This window comes from Vipera berus (assembly GCF_964194415.1).
Source record: "Vipera berus genome assembly, chromosome: 3".
NCBI lineage: Eukaryota > Metazoa > Chordata > Lepidosauria > Squamata > Viperidae > Vipera > Vipera berus.
In genome coordinates this window covers 216,364,495-216,387,395 of record NC_138204.1, presented here as the reverse complement: position 1 = coordinate 216,387,395, position 22,901 = coordinate 216,364,495, and the positions used below count along the sequence as shown (strand labels likewise).

Sequence of the window (22,901 nt, the reverse complement as noted above, 5' to 3'; positions counted from 1 at the left end):
AGATAGATAGATAGATAGATAGATAGATAGATAGATAGATAGATAGATAGAGATAGATGATAGATAGATAGATAGATAGATAGATAGATAGATAGATAGATAGATAGATAGATAGATAGATAGATAGATAGATAGATAGATAGATAGATAGATAGATAGATAGATAAATAAAAGTTGTAAACCGATAAAAGTTTGATAGGCAGGGCAGGATTTGGGGATGGGGGTGGTTAGGGTTAGGGGAATTCTGGGAGTGGAAGTCCACCTAGCTTAAAGTTGCCAAGGTTGAAAGGCACAGAATTAGAGGCTTTGATATCACTAAATTGCTCTCCATCAGTTGGTCACCAGTCCTGGCATTGGGCAAAAGTCCACCTGCAAGACAAAGGTCAAGCTGCAAAGAATCAGGGGCTGCCCTTGTTTAGTGGACACTGCTGCCCATCACCGTCTCGAGGGTGGGCAGGCCGAAAGGCAGCAGAGCCCAATCAAGATGTCAAGGCAAAACATTACGCAAACTGTCCGTGCCTCTGTTTTATTCCCTGGCACTGACTGGTGACCCCCGACCCCGACTCCTGCCCTATGGGCACCAGCTGGATCCAGTCCTGGCAGCTTCTCTGTCCCCACCCCCACCCCCCACAACAACAGGTCTTTGCTTCTGACAATCTCAACCAGGTGTCTTTAACCAGGTATGAAGTGTTACTTCGTCATCCCTCTTTCCCCCAGTTGCAGAGACGGGTGGGAAGTGTTGAGACAAACAGAAACAAAAATGTTGATTTATGCCCACCCCGGACAACTTAAATGGCCGGCGTCAATAAAGAACGAAACCGCTCAGACGCCACCGCAGCAGTAATTCCAATTTAAACCACAAAACGAAAACAGCAGACAAAAGAACTGCAACACGAGTTGTCTGGAGAGGATGCTCTGAGCAGCTCTTAAATCAGATCCCACCGGTGGTCTACCTGCTCAGCCCCCCCTCCACACACACAGTGGCCTGTGAAAGAGGTCTCAGACAGGTGAGGCATCCCACACCTAAGTCCATCTAAGGCTTCCAGAACCTGCATCTCCCTTGGCAGAACCCACTGGGCCAAGTGGGTCACAATCACTTCAATATGAGCCAGCCGTCTGCTGCAGCTGCCAAAAAGGCCAACACAGTCCTTAGGCTGCATTAACAGAGGGATAGAATCAAGATCACGTGAAGTACTAATACCACTTTACAAGGCCTTGGTAAGGCCACACCTGGAATACTGCATCCAGTGTTGGTCACCACGATGTAAAAAAGAGGTTGAGACTCTAGAAAGAGTACAGAGAAGAGCAACAAAGATGATTAGGGGGCTGGAGGCTAAAACGTATAAAGAACGGTTGCTGGAATTGGGTATGTGTAGTTTAATGAAGAGAAGGGTGAGGGGTGACATGATGGCAGTGTTCCAATATCTCAGGGGCTGCCCCAAAGAAGAGGGAGTCAAGCTATTCTCCAAAGTGCCCGAAGGCAGGACAAGAAGCAACGGATGGAAACTCATCAAGGAGAGAAGCAACCTGGAACTAAGGAGAAACTTCCTGACAGTCAGAACAACTAACCAGCGGAACCACCTGCCTCCAGAAGTGGTGAATGCTCCGACGCTGGAAGTTTTTAAGAAGAGACTGGACAGCCATTTGCCTGAAATGGTATAGGGTTTCCTGCCTGAGCAGGGGGTTGGACTAGATGACCTCCAAGGTCCCTTCCAACTCCCAAACCGACTTCGTAAATTCATGAACTCAGAAGAATGAAGCAAAGCATTCAATGGGGTCCTGCCAGTCCTGGCCGGCCTCCTGAGAGACCCCTCCCCATGAGCTGGGATTCTCCCTCCATCGCACACGCGGGCCTTGAGCGGGACTTAAAGGATTGGCTCCCTTGTTGCTCTAATGGCCAGCTCAGCCTTCCCCAACCAGAAGGAAATCAAGACCCAAAAAAAAGGGAGGGGGGAGGGAGGGAAGGAAGGAAGATTATGGAGGAAGGAAGGAAGGAAGGAAGGAAGGAAGGAAGGAAGGAAGGAAGGAAGGAAGGAAGGAAGGAAGGAAGGAAGGAAGGAAGGAAGATTATGGAGGAAGGAAAAAAGGAGGGAAGGAAGGAAGGAAGGAAGGAAGGAAGGAAGGAAGGAAGGAAGGAAGGAAGGAAGGAAGGAAGGAAGGAAGGAAGGAAGGAAGGAGATTATGGAGGGAGGAAGGAAGGAAGATGGGAAGGAAGGAAGGAAGGAAGGAAGGAAGGAAGGAAGGAAGGAAGGAAGGAAGGAAGGAGATTATGGAGGGAGGAAGGAAGGAAGGAAAGAAGGAAGGAGATTATGGACGATGGCAGGAAGGAAGGAAGGAAGGAAGGAAGGAAGGGAGGGAGGGAGGGAGGGAGACCACCAATGACCTCACAGTTGTCCCCTAAGCTACAAATCCTACAATCCTCTTCTGCAGCTTTTATTTGGAAGTCTTTGGTCCCTGAATCCTGGCCAAATCCCCAACAGTTTTAGGGAGATGAACTGGGCTGTCTGGGCTCCCCTGCTGGAGGGGGGACGGCTCCCCAAAGGGAGGCCCCCGTCATTCCTGCGGTGTCCCCCTGCCCACCTGGTGCGACAGGAGTTCCTGCGCCCTCGGCCGAGATGCGCTCCGGAGCGCTCTGGGTGGGGCGAGCATCCCTCCGTCGCTCGCTCGCCTGCCAGGCCAGCAGCCTTCCCGAGTGAGCGAGTGGAATTTGATAGCGCGTCAACCGGCGCTCCCTTCACCGGGGCTGTCACGCGCCCGACTGGTGCCGGCACAGCCCCATCTGTTCCCTGTGCAAACACAGCACGAGTGGGCTTCCCTCCAACGGGTGTGTACAGGTGTGTGTGTGTGTGTGTGTGTTTGTCTCTCAGCAGCAGAGGAACCTGCAGAATCCAGCTTGGGGGTGGGGGGGGCAAAGCAAAAGCCGCAGGGGCTACAGAGACAGGAGAAACCCCCCCCCTTGCTAAAGTCCATGGGAAAGACCGCAGCGTCCAGGCTGGCGGCTGCTTGTGCGATGGCGAGAAGAAAAGGCCTTTGCGGTGGGAATTTCGGCACCAGGCGCCAGGCGCCGCTGACGCCTGCCGGACTTTAAAAAAAAAATGCACATCCGCCGACTTGTTTGGGGGGAAAGGGGTGAAGCCAAAGATACAAAAGAGGAAGAGGGAAGGTGTTAAAACCTTCCCAAGGGCGGCAGGCAGCACTCAGCATTCCGCGGGTCTGTTACAAAAACCTGCGTTTTGCCCCATTTTACGACCTTCCTTGCTACCGTTGCTAAGCGAACCGCTGCAAGTTTTTAAATTGTTAAGCGAACCTTATTTATTTATTTATTTTATTTAATTTTTTTTTAAGTTGGCCATTGTGAGTTGCCCATTGTGAGTTGGCCCTTGTTAAGTTGCCAATTGTGAGTTGGCCAGGGCAAGTTGGCCATTGTGAGTTGGCCATTGTGAGTTGCCAATTGTGAGTTAGCCAGGGCAAATTGGCCATTGTGAGTTGGCCATTGTGAGTTGGCCATTGTAACTTTGAATGGTCACTAAATAAACAGTTGTTAAGACGAGGATAGACTGCATTTGGGGGAAAATTACGAGCACTTACGAGAACAACTGAGCTCAAAATTTCTGTTGCTAAGCGAGACGGTCATTAAGCGAGTCTTAAGCCCTGTCTTTCACGCTTTCTTGCCATGGGAATGCATGAAGGCACTTCAAAGTTAGGATGGGGAACGAGAAAACAGGACATTTGATGTTCGGTGGACACAAGAGAAAAAAAACACACACACCCCAAAAAAATTCCGGATTTAAATCCATTCCATGATTCAGAGGATTTTAAAGAGGAATTGAAGCCAGGTTTTTTTTTATTTTGGGATGAATGGACAAACGCTCGGAACCAAGTAAGAAAAAAAAAATTGTTTTCGTACGCGACAACTGCGGCGAGATTATTGCGTGCGCGAACGATGGAAAGAGTTGGCTCTGCCCACAACGGCTGGCGAAAGAGGACGGGATTTGCTGAGACGGCAAAATTGTCTTCCTTGATCAGACAAAAGATATTACGTACGCTTATTGCTGACTGGAAAGCCCTCCTAGTCTATTTTGCGTGAAATGGGGGGGGGGGAAATATGATTTACGGTTGGGATGATGAGAGAGGATAGATCGCAGACAGGAGAGCGGAACGCGGTAACCACGGAGTAAGAAGTGGACTTGTAGTTATAACTACATCTTTTCCTTTCCTTTCCTATTTTAATTTCCCACCTACCCACCCCTTCCTTTCTTTCGCCTTTAGCTCTCCCTTTGATTTCTCTCTTTTGTCTTACTTTATACCGTATTAGTTCGCGCTCGTTTTTAACAGGCGTTGCAAGTATTTGCATTCGATCGCTTCGGACGAACGTCTGCAAAAGGGCATATTTAACGCTGCCTGGTATAATAAGTGCAGCCCCCGGACACGGCGATCCTAAACCCATCCGGTGGGTCCCAGGGAGGCTGACTTTGCCAAGCAGACTTCGTGGAAACAGCAGGGGACAATCTTGGCTCTTGGAAACATAGGTTCCCAGGACTGACAGATTTGTGCTCAAAGCATCCCGCTGGAGACTCGGGGTCGGTTGATGCAACCGATGCTCCACGGTGCCCTTGGCAGGCGATCCGGAGGACTCGGCTGACGGGGCCGAGGAGCATCGAACCTAAATGAAACCAAAACCAAAAAGAAGAGGGGTGGGGGTGGGGGGGCTCAACTTATTTTCCAAGCACCTGAAGGCAGGACGAGAACTTATCCAGGAGAAAAGCCATCTGGAATTAAGGAGAAACTTCCTGACGGTGAGAAACAAAGAATCAGTGGAAGAGAAGGTGCCTTCAGACGTGGTGGGAGGTTCTCAAGAAGAAACTGGACAGTCACTTGTCTGAAATGGTCTAGGCCAGACATGTCAAACACAAGGCCCGGGGGCTGGATGCGGCCCGCAAAGTGGTTTCATGCGGCCCGCGAAGCCATCCTGGAGACAGTGAGGGAACGGCCCCCACTGCCTTGGCCCCGGCCCAGAGACCCTCAGATCTGTCCCACTCCTGCCCAGGCCCCCATAGGCACCCTTGATGCCAATGATGTAGAGCTGGCCACGCCCACCCAGTAGGCCATACGCACTCTAGCCACGCCCACCCAGTAGGCCACGCCCACCCTGGACATACCCACCCGGCCCCCCGAGGGCAACCGCAATGCTGATGCGGCCCTCAATGAAATTGAGTTTGACAGCCCTGGTCTAGGCTCTCCTGCTTGAGAAGGGGGTTGGGCTAGATGACCTCCAAGGTCCCTTCCAATTCTGTTATTCTGCAAGGGTCTCCTGCTTGACCAGGGGGTTGGACTAGAAGACCTCCAAGGTCCCTTCCAGCTCTGTTTTGATTGATCGATTGATTGACAGTGCCAGTGATGTGTCAAACCTTTGCCGTCATATGTCAACCACATTTACAAACAGGAAACTGATGGCAAAAAAAGACTTCTTTGTGGCAAACCCTGGGAACACGGCGATCCTGTCCCCCCTCATCCTTCTCTTCATTAGACTAGTGCCACTGATAAATAATAAAAATAATAATAAAGTTGGAAGGGACCTTAGAGGTCATTTAGTCGAACCCCCTGCTCAGGCAGGAAACCCTATACCATTTCAGACAAGTGGCTGTCCAGTCTCTTCTTAAAAGCTTCCAGTGTTGGAGCATTCACCACTTCTGGAGGCAGCTGGTTCCACTGGTTAATTGTTCTAACTGTCAGGAAGTTTCTCCTTAGTTCCAGGTTGCTTCTCTCCTTGACTAGTTTCCATCCGTTGCTTCTTGTCCTGCCTTCAGGTGCTTTGGGGCATAGCTTGACTCCCTCTTCTTTGGGGCAGCCCCTGAGATACTGGAAGGCTGCTATCATGTCTCCCCTCATCCTTCTCTTCATTAAACTAGACCAGAGGTAGGCAACCTCGGCTCTTTTATGACTCATGGACTTCAACTCCCAGAATTCTTGAGTCAACATAGCTGACTCAGGAATTCTGGGAGTTGAAGTCCATGAGTCATAAAAGAGCCAAGGTTGCCTACCTCTGAACTAGACACACCCAATTCCATTTGCTTATATGTTTCAGCCTCCACTCCCCTGATCCTCTTTGTTGCTCTTCTCTGCACTCTTTCTAGCATCTCAACTGCTTTTTTTACGTCCTGGTGACCAAAACTGGATGCTGCATTCCAAGGGTGGCCTTACCAAGGCCTTGTAAAGTGGTATTAACCCTTCACCTGATCTTGACTCCTTGGGGAACCCCACAGTGGGCCAGGAACTGCCAAACAGGTGTGACTGGCTGGGAGACATTCGGTGGAAAAAGTAGCTGGCTCCAGCGTTTGGCAATGCAGCCACAGTTTTTCCTGTGGTCTTTTGAGAGCCCAAAGGCTAAATGTCTCGCATGAGGGAGGGAGGCCTGCCAATCATGCAAAGGTAACCACAGGTGATCTCACTAATGCAACTACACCCAACATAGGCCAACAGAAGAGAATATTTCTAGTTCAAGGTTGAACTGCGGGGTCCTGGGTGCTCTCTGAGCTTGGCTGTTTTCTTGCAGGCATTTCATGACCCAACTAGGTAATGTCATCAGTTCTAGAAGGGAGGGGGGGGTTTGGAGAGGAGGAGGAAGAGGGAAAGGAGGAGGAAAAGGAGGAGGAAGAAGAGGAAGAGGAGGAGTACTGTGGAGTCCTTGATGCTCTCTGAGCTGGGTGGTTTTCTTGCAGACATTTCATGACCCAACTAGGTAACATCATCTGTGCTAGAAGGGAATTAGGTTTGGGGAGAGGAGGAGGAGGAGAACAAGGGGAGGAGGGGGAGGAAGAGGAGAAGAACAGGGGGAGGAGGAGGAGAACAGGGGGAGGAGGAGGAGGAGGAGGAGGTGAACAGGGGGAGGAGGAGGAGGAGGAGGAGGAGGAGGAGAACAGGGTTTTGCTTCTCACTCTTTGCCCTTGAAAAAAGCTGCCTTAGCTAAGGTAGCTTCACAGACACACGAACACACAGACAGACACACATCCAGGGCACCCCTACTTTCCCATTCCACAAGCGTCGGCGCTGAACCCAACACTTTGGAGCGCTGCGCAGGGGGGGGGGAAGATTTATTTCTTTAATTGTTGCTCATCAGCCTTCTAGCCAATCAGCACCAGAGAGTACCTGCTGTGTGTGTGTGTTTGAATTCTTAACATCTGATGGCTGGGGGCTGCCACCCACCCACCCATCCCTCGGAAGGCAAAAAAAGTATTTTCCCTGGTAGCGTGGTTAGCGATCCACAAAGCCTAACCACCCCCACCCCCACTGTGGCTGCTCCCCCCCCAGCATTTCCTTCTCCCTTCTGCCCCCATCCGGGGTTCCCTCGGGGGCTCCTCAGGGGCTGAAACCTCTTCTGGGGGGGGACCTTCAACGCCCCACAAATCACCTGCCTCTTGAAAGGGGCGATTGTGGCTGGAAAGCAGGAAGTCGCCCGATTTAATCACTCCGTTTTTCCTTCCCAATCGTGGCCGTAACCTTGTTGTAGTTGCAGCCGGCAAGGCGAGGAGGGGGACCTGGGGTGCCCCCACCAGTTGGGGAGAGGGAGGGGGGGTTTCCGTGCATTTCGCTTCTCTGACTCCTTGACACCTTGGAAGCGGCTGCCGAAAATAAGGAGCCGTTTCATACATCAGGACTCCCCAGGCAGAGATGAAGGTGGAAGGTCAAGAGCGGAAGGGGGGGGGCGCGCCGGGCACCGGTGGGCTTTTGTGCCACAGATAAGTGGAGCAGGCAGACGTTTGGGCAAATCAGCCGGCCCACGGCAGAAGTCAGCACCGGCAGAAAAAACAGCAGCGTGCTAGAGCAAGCAATTCGCTTCTGAGCATTACCTGGTTTGCCAGGGAAGGAACAAAACCTCCAACGTGGTCAGAATAACAGAGTTGGAAGGGGCCCTGGAGGTCTTCTAGTCCAGCCCCAGCTCAAGCAGGAGACCCTTGCAGAATAACAGAGTTGGAAGGGACCTTGGAGGTCTTCTAGTCCAGCCCCAGCTCAAGCAGGAGACCCTTGCAGAATAACAGAGTTGGAAGGGACCTTGGAGGTCTTCTAGTCCAGCCCCCTGATCAAGCGGGAGACCCTTGCAGAGTAACAGGGTTGGAAGGGACCTTGGAGGTCATCTAGTCCAGCCCCCTGATCAAGCAGAAGACCCTTGCAGAATAACAGAGTTGGAAGGGACCTTGGAGGTCTTCTAGTCCAGCCCCCTGATCAAGCGGGAGACCCTTGCAGAGTAACAGGGTTGGAAGGGACCTTGGAGGTCATCTAGTCCAGCTCCCTGATCAAGCAGAAGACCCTTGCAGAATAACAGAGTTGGAAGGGACCTTGGAGGTCTTCTAGTCCAGCCCCCTGATCAAGCGGGAGACCCTTGCAGAGTAACAGGGTTGGAAGGGACCTTGGAGGTCATCTAGTCCAGCCCCCTGATCAAGCAGAAGACCCTTGCAGAATAACAGAGTTGGAAGGGACCTTGGAGGTCTTCTAGTCCAGCCCCCTGATCAAGCGGGAGACCCTTGCAGAGTAACAGGGTTGGAAGGGACCTTGGAGGTCATCTAGTCCAGCCCCCTGATCAAGCAGGAGACCCTTGCAGAAAAACAGAGTTGGAAGGGGCCTTGGAGGTCTTCTAGTCCAGCCCCAGCTCAAGCAGGAGACCCTTGCAGAATAACAGAGTTGGAAGGGACCTTGGAGGTCTTCTAGTCCAGCCCCCTGATCAAGCGGGAGACCCTTGCAGAGTAACAGGGTTGGAAGGGACCTTGGAGGTCATCTAGTCCAGCCCCCTGATCAAGCAGAAGACCCTTGCAGAATAACAGAGTTGGAAGGGACCTTGGAGGTCTTCTAGTCCAGCCCCCTGATCAAGCGGGAGACCCTTGCAGAGTAACAGGGTTGGAAGGGACCTTGGAGGTCATCTAGTCCAGCCCCCTGATCAAGCAGGAGACCCTTGCAGAAAAACAGAGTTGGAAGGGGCCTTGGAGGTCTTCTAGTCCAGCCCCCTGATCAAGCAGGAGACCCTTGCAGAAAAACAGAGTTGGAAGGGGCCTTGGAGGTCATCTAGTCCAGTCCCCTGATCAAGCAGGAGACCCTTGCAGAAAAACAGAGTTGGAAGGGACCTTGGAGGTCCTCTAGTCCAGCCCCCTGCTCAAGCAGGAGACCCTACACCATTTCTGACAGATGCAGGAGACCCTATGCCATGGCTGTCCAACCTTGGCAACTTTAAGCCTTGTGGACTTCAACTCCCAGAAGTCCCCAGCTAGCACAGCTTCCTGGAGAATTTTGGGAGGTGAGGTCCACCTCTCTTAAAATTGTAGACAACACTGACTCACAGGAAGCTAGGATCATGGGATCCCAGCGTTAAAAGAGAGTGGACAATTTTTTCACCCTGTGGCTAATTCTATCACCCTCTACCCGCAAAATCACCTCGGGTCTTTTGAAGCATCAGAATTATGCAGTGATCAGAATTACACATCACATTACAGCCGCCGCCAAAAAAGCCAACACAATCCCAGGCTGCATAAACAGAGGCAGAGAATCAAGATCATGCAAAGTATTAGTACCGCTTTATAAAACCCTAGTGAGGCCACACCTGGAATGCTGCAGCCAGTTTTGGTCACCAGATCACAAAAAAGGATGTTGAGAGTTTAGAAAAAATTCAGAGAAGAGCAACTAAAATGATCCAAGGCCTTGAGACTAAGACATATGAAGAACGGCTGCAGGACTTGGGTTTGGCTAGTCTAAAGAAAAGAAGAAATAGGGCAGACATGATAGCAGCATTCCAGTATCTGAGGGGCTGCCCCAAAGAAGAGGGGGTCCACCTATTCTCCAAAACACCAGATGGAAGGATGAGAAACAATGATTGGAAACTAATCAAAGAGAGAAGCAACCTGGATTTAAGGAGAAACTTCCTGACAGTGAGGACAGTCAACCAGTGAAACAGCTTGCCACCAGAAATCCTGGGTGCTCCATCACTGGAGATTTTAAAGAAGAGACTGGACAGTCACTTGTCTGAGATGGTACAGGTTCTCGAGCAGGGGGCTGGACTAGAAGACCTCCAAGGTTCCTTTTAGCTCTATTATTCTATTCTATTCTATTCTATTCTATTCTATTCTATTCTATTCTATTCTATTCTATTCTATTCTATTCTATTCTATTCTATTCTATTCTATTCTATTCTATTCTACTCTACTCTACTCTACTCTACTCTACTCTACTCCTATTCTATTCCACTCTACTCTACTTCTATTCTATTCTATTCTATTCTATTCTATTCTATTCTATTCTATTCTATTCTATTCTATTCTATTCTATTCTATTCTATTCTATTCTATTCTATTCTATTCTATTCTATTCTACTCTACTCTACTCTACTCTACTCTACTCTACTCTACTCTACTCTACTCTATTCTCCCTGCATTTCAATGTTAGCCATTTGGTTTTCAAGCCTGGCACAATATGTAGCTTCCCAACAGCTTCCGAAATTCTGAGCCTCCAAATTGCCAATAAGAGAATCCAGTCTCTGATTAGAAAAATCAACTACATGGGGGATAAAAGAGCCCAACCACTTTCTGCCATCCAAATAAAAAAAAAGGGGGGGAGGGCCTTAAGCTTGAAGTCCTTTGCTAGCATCGGAGGGAAGAAGACTTCGCGTAACCGGCAGACCCCTTCCAACGGTTTTTTTTACACGGTTTCAATCAAGCCCCGTTCAAGGAAGTCCGATCTGCGGCAGAGAGAAAACCCTGATTGAATTTTGGAAATTGGCAAGCGGGCTCTTTGGCGGCTGCTGCTGCTGCTGCCAGAGAGGCCAATCTGGTTTTGCGGTGGCGACGGTTTTTAATTCGAGGGACGGTGTCAGGGACCCCACCTCGGCCTCCTCCGTCTCCCCGGGAGCCTCGTGCGTCCACGTCTGCCACTCTTCACAGCCGGAGGCTGACGGTGGACAAGGTCCGAGAAGGGAACTCGTTTCCTTCCCCTTTGCAGAGATGAATGGCTTGCTTGATCAGTTCTGGCAGCCTCGTGATTGGCCGCCGGTATTGCAAAAGGTTTGGACGGAGGGACAACCTGGACCACAATCCCCCACCACCGGTGCAGGCGACTAAAAAGCAGGTGTCGGGGCTAAATTCTTCTCTTCCCCCCCCCTCTTTCCGGAAGCCGGCAACATTGGCTGTATCAATCGGGTGGGAATCTTTTCAAGAGGAGTTCAGCTTTCTTTCCTAAAAAAATTCCGGGCGTCAGGCAAGGATGTCTGTTTTTTTCTATTTGCACGGCGTTTTTATAAAAACCTACATTCGGGGCTGAATCGGACGGGCCCCGTTCTTACGGTGTTCGTTCCCTGGCTGCAGTTCTACCGCTTTGCTGAAAATCTGTTTTAATTCTTTCTTTCTTTCTTTTTCTTTCTTTCTTTCTTTCTTTCTTTCTTTCTTTCTTTCTTTCTTTCTTTCTTTCTTTCTTTCTTTCTTTCTTTCTTTCTCTTTCTTTCTTCCTTCCTTCCTTCTTTCTTTTCCTTCCTTCCTTCCTTCCTTCCTTCCTTCTTTCTCTTCCTTCCTTCCTTCCTTCTTTCTCTTTCTTTCTTTCTTTCTTTCTTTCTTTCTTTCTTTCTTTCTTTCTCTTTCTTTCTTTCTTTCTTTCTTTCTTTCTTCTTTCTTTCTTTCTTTCTTTCTTTCTTTCTTTCTTTCTTTCTTTCTTTCTTTCTTTCTTTCTTTCTTTCTTTCTTTCTTTCTTTCTTTCTTTCTTTCTTTCTTTCTTTCTTTCTTTCTTTCTTTCTTTCTTTCTTTCTTTCTTTCTTTCTTTCTTTCTTTCTTTCTTTCTTTCTTTCTTTCTTTCTCTGTCCCAGTTTGGAATAAGTGGGTGTAGGAAAGGGGTCTCTGAATGAACGTCATGGTTTGCACGTTTTGAGAAGCCAACTGGAAACTGGGGTTCGATGCTGCACCATTGGCACCCAGACGGTCCCAGGTGGGAGTGCCAGCTGCAGCGGGATAAACCAGATGTTCCATGAGCAACACTGAGTGAGCGTTGTCTCCACTAAGGGCCACTTCCAGGCGAAGCGGATTCTCCAAAATTAAGGAGACCCAAAAGGCCCAACTTTCATCCTTTACAAGGATGTGTTCCAATATTTGAGGGGCTGCCCCAAAGAAGAGGAGGGGGGGGGTCAAGCTATTCTCCAAAGCGCCAGAGAGCAGGACAAGAAATAATGGATGGAAACTGATCAAGGAGAGGAGCAACCTGGAACTAATTTCCTGACAGTGAGGACAATTAACCAGTGGAACAGCTTGCCACCAGAGGTTGTGCGTGCTCCATCAAACTGGAGGCTTTTAAGAGGGAATTGGAAAGCCATTTGTCCAGAATTGCCTAGAGCTTCCTGCTTGAGCAGGGGTTGGACTAGAAGACCTCCCAGGTCCCTTCTAATTTTGTTATTCTGTTATTGTCAAAACTGTCAAAGTGTCAGCCATGTAGCTTGAGTAATAATACACAGATGGGGGAGGGCTTTGACTGTATGATGATAGCCACCACCATTTTCTCTTTCTCTCTTTCTCTCCCTTTCTCTCCCTTTCTCTCTCTCTCTCTCTCTCTCTCTCTCTCTCACACACACACACACACACACACACACACACACACACAAGCAAAACAACGCAACAAACAGTTGGAGAAAGAGTTGGGAGGAAGTTTGAACTAAGGGATGAAAGTTTATCAAAAAAATCTGCAGACGTTGTGGGTGCTCCATCGCTGGAGGTTTTCCAGCGAACATTGCAGAGACATTTACATTATCGATACTCCTACCTTGGGAAGGGGGCTGGACTAGAAGACCTCAAAGATCCCTGCCAAACCTTTAATTGTGTGATCTTGTGCTCTCTCTCCACCTTCCTTCCTTCCTTCCTTCCTTCCTTCCTTCCTTCCTTCCTTCCTTCCTTCCTTCCTTCTTTCCTTCCTTCCTTCCTTCCTCTTTCTTTCTCTATCTCTTTTTCTTTCTTTCTTTCTCTTTTTCTTTCTTTCTCATTTCTCTTTCTTTCTTTCTTCCTTTCTTTCTCTTTCCCTCCCTCCCTCCCTCCTGGGTATTCTGAGCGCCGCACAGCTGAGCTGAGCAAAATCCCAGGAGCGCGGAGGCCGTTCTGCACCTGGGCCCTCTTGGTTACGCCGAGATCCGATTGGCAATGCTTCTCCCACCTGGAAGAGCAGAGCACGGGGAAGGAAACCCTCCACCCAACAATAACGGTGCCTATTGACCCCATTCGGGGAAGGGGGAGAGTTGACAACGTAATGATTTCCGATACAAATAAAATCAGAACGGTACCAACGGAAACGTTTAATACGGGAGAATTAAAAATATTTTTTTTAAAAAAAAACCACAGGCAGAAAAGAGAATAGAGAAACAGAGCAAGGAACGAGTTTGTGGACGTCTCGGTTGCCAATGAGGAGCGAAAAGTGGATTGTGAGGAAATGGTCCCCAGCTGCCTTCTCTGCCTCGCGGCCCCCTCCCATAATAAGAGGCATGAGAGAGGGAAGGAGGGTGGGGAATTTGGGGGGGGGGGCAAGACAGAAAGAGAAAGAGAAGGGACAGGAAACGCTTACGGCGGCGCCTCATCCCCGAGGTGAGAAGGGTGGAGATTTAGCTTAAACCGCGGATTAACTCGCTGGGAGCTGCAGATAGAAAATTAAAAAGTGTGCAGATCCTTGCGAAAGAGAGGAAGAGCGGGAGCGTGAAGCCGACGCAACGTAATTTGTCCCACAGGAGCATTAAGAAGACCCAACCGGGCAGGTGGCAGGAGACGGTCGGAAAAAGCCTGAACTAAAGGATGAAAGTTGAGCTGGCAGATTTTTTTTTTTCTTTTGAAAAGGGAGGGGAAAAAAAAACCAGAACGGGAGAGCTGGGCCAGGAGACGGAGCTGATGAGATGCTGAGATTGGACTTTAATGTAATTGGGACAGAACCGTAAAAGACGGTCCAACCCAAAGCCTTTGAATGACTTGTAACCCAGTCCAGGGGGAATTATTTGCGGGTACTGCTGCTTTCCTGGATCCCTTTTCCTCGGGGTCTCCAAACCTGGCCACTTTAAGACTTGTGGATTTCAACTCCCAGAATTCCCCAGCCAGTGTACGGTCTAACCGGCAGTCCATCACAAGATCCAACTGGCTGTAAAAAAGAGACCCATCTGGAATCGTTCACAAATGTTGGGAAATAAACCAACGGCTTGCACAAAAATTAGCATCTCTTCCATCAGGATATTAAATTTAGTAGCTGGAACAGTGTACAAAGGGCCAGAAAAAGACAGTTGTAGTTGACTAGTTGGAGAGTACGGTCTGTGCCTGAGGCAATCTGAGCTGCGATTGGTTGCTGTGGTTGGAGGTGGAGTTTCCCTTTTTCCCCACCTTTTTCATCTGGGTGTTCTCTGCATGCTGTTCGATTTACCTCACAATTTACCTCAGGAACACAAGAACACCGTTGTTCCTGAGGTAAATTGAACAGCATACAGAGAGTACACACAGGGGGGAAAGGGACACGGTGTTCCTGTGTTCCTGACTATCTTGTTTGCTGTAAATAGAAATGTCAAATATATTTATATAAAACTACAAGTTTGTGTCAGTGTCTCCGACTTAATCTGGACAGCTGCTACGTGATTCCTTGACATCTATCCTACTGCTACTCCAGGACCAATTGCTGAATGTTTATTTCCCCTTGAATGTTGCATCCTGCAAATGGGACCACCTGTCACTTAACTTGCAGAAAGATCAGCCCTGTGAATCCCAGCTGCGCTCTAGATCAGGCATGTCAAACTGCCGGACCGTAGGCCAGATGCGTCACACCGAAACTGTGCCGGCAATGGGGAAAAAGTCACGATACGTCACACGATGTCACGTGACATCGCAAGTTTGACATGCCTGCTCTAGATAGACCTCGAGTTACAACCACATTCACTGACCGTTCAAAGTTACAATGGTGCTGAACAAATGGCACTTATGCCTGATCCCCATAGTTCCAGCTGTTGCAGCATCCCCGCAGTCATCTGATTGTGATCTGGTTTGTGATTATGAAGCCAAAATCGTGTGATTATGATTTCCGATGTTCTCTTTAAGACTGGCAGTGAACATCGGAACATGCTGGCCAGGGAATTCTGGGAATTGAAGTCCACGCGTCTTAAAGTTGACAGGTTTGGAGACCCCTGGTTTACAGCATCCCAAATCCTGTCCTGCCCACCAAATTTTACCAACGTATAATTTTAAAACATTACTGTTCTTGCTGGAGAATAAAATTCCATTTAAAGCAAACTACAGACCTGGGTTGTTGAAAGGAACATCTCAAATGGAGCCAGAGTTCTCACCTGCAGGGTTGCTTTTAACTCTTGTTGCTTTTAACTCTCTTGTGGAATCTTGCCACGTTTTCCAGAAATCTCGATTAGCTGTTTTCATCGGGGTTGCAAATCACTTTTTAAGTCAAACACCTTGTGACTCTGGGCAGCTTACAGCTCTGGAGGGTTCTCCAAAAGCCACAGGTGGAAGAATCCTCATGATCTGAGAGCCACTGAAAGACAAACCTTGCTTGGGGGGTACCTGCAGACCCTCACAACAGAATAGATGAGAGAAGCCTGATTTATCTTGACATTTTACTAGAATCCTGGAAAGGTTTTGCCCATCGTGATACAAAAAAAAGATATTGAGAATCTAGAAAGAGTGCGGAGAAGAGCAACAAAGACGACTTAGGGTGTTGGAGGCGAAAATATGCAAAGAACGCTTGGAGGAATTGGGCATGACTTGTCCAACAGAGAAGGACGAGGGGGTGACATGATAGCAGTCTTCCAATACTGGAGAGACTGCCACAAAAAAGAGGGGCTCAACGTATTCTCCAAAGCACTTGAGGGCAGGTCAAGAAGCAACGGACGGAAGCTCATCCAAGAGACATCCAACCGAGAATTAAGGAGAAAGTTCCCGACAGCGAGGACGATTAATCGGTGGAATAACGACTCGTCTTCAGAAGTTGCGGATGCGCCATTCCTGGAGGCTTTAAAGAAGAGACGGGACAGCCGTTTGAATTGTACGGGGTCTTCTGCTTGAGGAAGGGGTTGGACTAGAAGACCTCCAATTCTGTTCTTCTGTTCCATTTTATTCCATTCCATTCCAGATAAAGGGAAAGTGTTCAAACAGCTGTAACTGACTAGCCCATAACATTCCTTCCCCAGCAGGAGCCACCTTTGCAATTTCCAGGCCAAGAAAATCCGCAAGAGAACGGAAGCTCGGAGCAATTCTTCATCTTGTCCCTCCTGCTTATCTCAGCACTGGCCAGACACTTCTAGGGGTCAAGCACGCCCGGAGAACTTCCTCCCTGCCTAATGACTGGAAATGGGCTGGTGAAATGGAGCAAGGGATCTCCCACGGAGGTGTTCAGGAACAGAGCTCGGAACAAACAGGGGACACCGAGGAAGGAGCGCTGGGCAGACTAAGGAGGGGGAGTGGGCTTCGACTCCCTTAAAGTGTGCCAGTTATCGCAATTCACATCGTTTGTATTGACGCACCTCATTCAGCCAGCAGCAGTGAAAAGCTAAACTAATTTAACGTATATTTAGAAGCCTTATCTGGATTACTGCAGAGGCAACGGTACCGGCTCCCCGCTACCGTTTCTGGATGGAAACGAAAAGTTGTGGCATACGAACCCCAAAAAAATCCATTCTTTGTCGTCTCGGATTCTCAAGCCGATTCTCAAACGGGCAATCGTTCAAGAGAGAGGCTGCTCAATTGTTCAAGATGTAATTAGAGAGATTAGATTCCTAAACGCAAGCAACACACAAAGCCGCTATTTTAATTATTTCCTACCTAAGAACTGTCCTGCTAAAATCCAGCAATTGGCTATAGCTGTTTAACGAGTTAACTGAACGTGACCGGCCCTTTCATTTCGGCTGCAGACATTGGATTTAGCTTGCAAAAAAAAATAGTTGATTTTTATGCATTCGTTTCTAAAGGTAAAGGTAAAGGTTCCCCCGCACACGCGTGCTAGTTGTTTCCGACTCTAGGGGGCCGGTGCTCATCTCCGTTTCAAAGCCGAAGAGCCAGCGCTCGTACGAGGACGTCTCCATGGTCATGTGGCCGGCATGACTGGACGCCAAAGGCGCACGGAACGCTGTTACCTTCCCACCGGAGTGGTCCCTATTTTTCTACTTGCATTTTTTCGTGCTTTCGAACTGCTAGGTTGGCAGAAGCTGGGACGAGTAACAGGCACACACTCTGCTACGCGGCACTCGGGATTCGACCCGCCAAACTGCCGGCCTTCTGATTGACAAGCTCAGCGTCCTAACCCACTGAGCCACCGTGTCCCTTTCGTTTCTAGCCCGCCTTAATTATTTTTTTTTGAATGACTCAAGGCTGCGAACATACGCTATATTCCTTCCTTCTCCTATTTTCCACACAACAACGCGAGATGAGAGAGTGACTGGCCCAAAAGTCACCTAGCTGGCTTTCATGCCTATGGTAGGAGTAGAACTCAGAGTCTCTTACTTTCTATTCTTGTTGTAGCACACTCTCATTTAATTTAGAAGTTCAGATCCTGAAAGTTGGAATTTACGTACAGGTAGTGCTCACTTAAAACCACTCATTTAGTGACCGTTCAAAGTTACAACAGGACTTATGACCTTTCTTCACACTTATGACCGGGGCAACCTCTCTCGGTCACGTGATCACAATTCAAACGCTTGGCAACTGGTGTGTACTTATGAGGGCTGCAGCGTTCCGGGGTCACCGGATCCCCTTCTGCAACCTGGTAACCAGCAAAGTCAATGGGGAAGCCAGATTCATTTAACAACCATGTTATCAACTTAACAACTGCACTGATTCACTTAGCAACTGCGGCAAAGAAAGGTCACGAGATGGGGCAAGACTCACTTAGGAACTGTCTCGCTTAGCAACGGGGATGTTGGGCTCAATTGTGGTCCTGAGTCAAGGGGCTGCTTGTGGTTTTGAAAAGGAGCGGGACCGTTTTGCCGAGGTTTAATGCCATCTTGGCTCTGCGAAACCATGAAAAAGGTGAGCTAGGCAGGACACAAAGCTGAGGGTGAGGGGGTCCTTGGCGCTCCCTGAACTTGGTTGTCGTTGTTGTTTGCAGACGTTTCATTACCCAAATTAAGTAACATCGCCCGTCCTATGCTTGCATGGGTTTACAGAGAGCAAACCTTGCCTCCTTCCTCCTCCTGTTACCTAGTTGGGTAATGAAACGTCTGCATGAAAACAACCAAGCTCAGACAGCACCACGGTCCCCTCTTTTCAACCCAGAAGCTGAAGTTATTCCACTACCACAGGGGTCCCCAATCCCCGGGCCGCGGACCAGTACCGGTCCGCCGCACGCCAGCAACCGGTCCGCACAAACAAGCAAAGCTCCATCAGCACACAAAAGCACGCCGCCTCCGGTCCGCAGGAAAACCCCTCTCCATGCAACCGGTCCCTGGCGCCCAACAGGTTGGGGACCTCTGCACTACAAGATCAATTTTTAACTTTGGAGCAAGGGCCGCCGAACGTCAACCACCTCCTGGGGAAAATGACTGGTGGATAGCTGTGCATTCCTCCTGGACGACCCAGGGACAGACACTCACCTCCTCTGGCTTGGCTCCTGGTCGCCCCCTCCATGCTCCTGCCGGGAGAGCTGGATGTTTTGGAAAGCTTGTTAGCCGACACCCGGTACATTACTCCTTCGATACAGCGCAGTTCTTTGTTTCTCCATCGGTGCTGCACAGCCTGAGACTTGCTCCCTGGCGAAGAGTGGCGGATGGAATTGGACATGATAGACCTGCAAAAGAGAAAAACAGAAAAGGACGTGGGACTCGTGATCGCAGCCAACAGATCCCGCTAGGATGGCCTAACAAAACCTAACGCCTCGAAAAGGGTCCTAGTTTGAAGACTGACGTTCTCCAAATCAGATGCCATTTTCAATTCCAAAAACAACCAACACCCAGAAGCAAATTCCTGGATCCATAAGCATAGCAAAGTCCGACTGAAAAGTAATTTCAATCTGCTACAACAAAATTGTGGTCAGAACATGAGGCAAATCCCAAACTGTGACTATGTAGAACAGACCACCAGACTGCAAGAACACAAGCAAGCAGACAGACGAGGGGACCCGAACTCACTGGTAGCCTCATGACATACATTCAGTTTTGCAGCTACTAAGATTGTTGGCTGAGCAGGTACAAAAACAGCCAGGGAAGTAATTGAAGCCTGAAAAATGGCCTGTCAGTCAACAGGAGTGCTGATTTACCACCAGCTTATCAAACAATTAGAACAGCGATTCCCAACCTTTCCTATACCCCGCACCCTTGGAATGCTTCTGATATATTCTCGCACCCCTTACAAAACATTGAAATAACGGCAACGAATTATGCATGTACACTATAATTTCAAAACTTCTAAACTCACTGGGATATTGTCTCCCACCCCCGGTTGGGAATCTCTGACTTAGGAGGAGAGGGTTTGACAGCACAAGGAAACCACGGCCAGCGACTTAATAGCAAGCCATCAAACACCCTAATCAACATCTAAAAAGCCACATACAACAGGCACCATATAAATACCACACAGAATACTCCAAAGCACACACTCTGCTAGAGAGAACGTCCTTGAGGAGGGGCTCCAGCACAAATCCGAAAGCTCAGAAGACGAAACCTCTGCTTCCGGTGACCGACTCAGATTGGATCGTACATATCCCAAACTGTGCTTTTGTATTCTGTTTCTGCTCCTGTCCTATTTTACATTTCTACAGCTGCCCATCTCAGCCAAGTGACTCTGGGCAGGTTACAATTCTATTTGCTTCCCTTATGTAATCCATTTCCTTTCCAGATATGCTGATGATGTTGGCCCAGCGATAGAGGTCTTTCCTGACCTTGACAAGACCAAGTGGCTACAGCAGGGGTGTCAAACTCAATTTCACTGAGGGCCGCATCAGCATTGCAGTTGCCCTCAGGGAGCCGGGTGGGTGTGGCCAGGGTGGGAGTGGCCTAATGGGTGGGTGTGGCTAGAGTGCGTATGGCCTACTGGGTGGGCGTGGCCTACTGGGTGGGCGTGGCTAAAGTGCATATGGCCTACTGGGTGGGCGTGGCCAGCTCTACATCGTTTGCATCAAGGGTGCCTATGGGGGCCTGGGCAGGAGTGGGACAGATCTGAGGGTCTCTGGCAGGAGGAGGGTCTCTGGGCCAGGGCCAAGGCAGTGGGGGCCGTTCCCTCACTGTCTGCAGGATGGCTTCGCGGGCCGCATGAAACCACTTCACGGGCCGGATCTGGCCCCCCGGGCCTTGTGTTTGACATGTCTGGGCTACAGGTTTTAGCTGTCCACCCCACCCCCCACTTCCCCCTGGTATCTAGTGACCTTCCTTCATTTACTCTGGATGGGGTGCCACTGCCCAAGACCACGTTGGTGTGCAATCTGGGGCTCCTCCTGGACATTGGCTCTTGCTCAAGGAGAAGATGGCAGCTGTGGACAGAAAGAGCTTTGCACAAAGAGCAATAGCAGACTTATACACCGCTTCCCCGTGCTCGTACAACCCTCTCTAAGCGGTTTACAAAGCCAGCCTATTGCACCCCCAACAATCTGGGTCCTCATTTTAGCAACCTCGGAAGGACGGAAGGCTGAGCCAACCTTGAGCCCTGTCAGGATTGAAGTCCCAGCAGTGGGCAGAGTTAGCCTGCAATGCTGCCTTCTAACCACAAGGGTATTTCGGGTGCCAAGCTGCACCCACGTCTACTTTGGGAAGTGCTGCTCGTCGTCATCGTGGCCTAATCGCTTCCCGACTGGACTTTTGCAAAATGAGCTACAGATTGCAAATTCCTTGACCAGATTCCAAACTGGTCAGAGAAACGCGTCTATAATGGAACGATTGAGGGTGCTGCGCAAGATTTAGGATGCTGTGCAATGCCGCATGAGTTGGCCATAAAAATAACAGCCCAGGAACAAATCCTGACATCTGCCTTGACTACTCTACAGGTCAATTTTTGTGGTAATGGTTGTCCTCGACGTATAACCATTCATTTAATGACCGTTCAAAGTTGACTACTCTACAGGTCAATTTTTGCGGTACTGGTTGTCCTCGACGTATAACCATTTGTTTAGTGACTGTTCAAAGTTGCAACGGCACTGGGAAAAGGGACTTAACGACCGTTTTTCACGCTTACAACAGTGGCAGCATCCCCTGTGGTCAGGGGATCCAAGTTCAGACGCTTGGCACAACTGACTCACATTTATGACGGTCGCAGTGTCCCGGGGTCTTGGGATCTCATATTTGCGACCTTCCCAGCTGGCTTCTGACGTGCAAAGTCGATGAGGGAATCCAGATTCGCTTAATAACCACCCGATTCGCTTAACAACTGCAGCGATTCGCTTAACAACCGTGGCAAAAAAAGTTGGTAAAATGGGGCCAAACTCCCCATTTTAGCCACAGAAATTTGAGGCTCTACCTCGGTCTTGAGCCGAGGACTAGCTGGGCTGTAATGCAAGAGGTCAGGGAGGAGGGGAGGGCTGGGGAGGGGGAAGGGAAGGGATCTAGACTAAGCAGAAACCCAGGAGGTGTAAATGATCCTTTTGGAGGCTGAAGACTTTTCCCGCACAAGGGAAGGAGAATGTTCCGTTCCCAGAGAAGTGGGGAGAGATCAAGGGGAAATGCTGAACATCTGCGGCGCAGATGCTAAGAGGGGGAAAGCCCCGTGCAAGAGCAGCTGCTGAGAAGGTGAGGAGATCCACAGCTGGCAACACTGCAAGAGACACAACCCACCGGCTAAGCCGGGAAAGGCCGTGCAACCCCAGGCCCGATCCTAGACTCAAACTGGAGTCCAAGATATCTCCAGCTGAGTCCACAGCTGGACAGTGAAAGGTCCAGAGAAGCCGTGGTTCGCTGACATTCACGGCTGGCTCAAGGATTCTGGGAATTGAAGTCCAAAAGTTGTAAAAGGGACGTAGCTGCCCACCCCTGACCCAGAGTCATAGGGCAGTGGGACGTGGACCGCATGCATGGGAGATACAGACCAACTAGTGAACTACTCAGCGTGTTAAGGAAGACACGGGCAGCCAGGACCACATCCGATCTTCCGAAGACAGAAGCAGCAGGCTACGGGCAGTCCCCAACTTACAACAGTTCATTTAAGTGACGGTTTGAAATTGCAACGTTCAAATGACTTATGACCGTTTTTCACACTTACAAGCACTGCGGCCTCCCTGCTGCGGTCACGGGATGAAAATTCAGATGCGTGGCAACTGGTTCCTATTTACGACAGTCGCAACGTCCTGGATCACACGATCCCCTTTTGCGACCTTCTGACAAGCAAAGTCAACAGGGGGGAAGCCGGATTTGCTTAGCAATGTCACTAACCTAACCACTGCAGTGATTCACTTAGCAACCACGGGAAGGGAGCTCGTCCAACGGGGCAAAACGCGCTGAACAAATGTTTCGCTTAATCACAGAAATGTTGGGCTCAAGGGTTTGTGCCCGAGATTGGCTTTTCCGGTGGGTGGGAATGGGGCAGGCGAGTCAGCATCTCTCCACAGTCTCTTAAATACCGATAAAGGAGAATATTTGTAGCTCAGGGCTGAAATGAGGGGTCCCCAGTGGTCTTTGAACTTGGTTTTCTTGCAGATGTTTCTTGACCCAAACTAGGTAACATCCTCAGTGCTGGAAGGGAGTGGGCTTTGGGAGGAGGAGGAGGAGGAGGGGAGGAGGAGGAGGAGGGGGAGGAGGGGGAGAGGGGGAGGGGGAGGAGGGGGAGGGGGGAGGAGAGGAGGAGGAGGAGGAAGAAGGAGAGGAAGAGGAGGAAGAAGAGGGGGAGGAAGAGGAGAGGGGGAAGAAGAGGAGGAAGAAGAAGAAGAAGAGGAGGAGGAGGAGGAGGAGGAGGAGGAGGAGGAGGAGGAGGAGGAGGAGGAAGAGGAGGAGGAGGAGGAGAAAGATGACTGTG

The 22,901-nt window shown here is 49.6% G+C and overlaps 1 protein-coding gene across 2 annotated transcripts in view; it reads right to left on the bottom strand.

Moving 5' to 3' along the window:
• ZC3H3 (zinc finger CCCH-type containing 3) overlaps window positions 1–22,901 on the bottom strand; it is a 202,254-nt gene that overhangs the window by 67,491 nt on the left and 111,862 nt on the right. For both annotated transcript variants that reach the window (XM_081323029.1, XM_081323030.1), the window contains exon 5: window positions 18,563–18,756. In XM_081323029.1, the coding sequence (XP_081179155.1) occupies window positions 18,563–18,756 (194 nt within the window). The remainder of the gene's footprint in view (window positions 1–18,562; window positions 18,757–22,901) is intronic.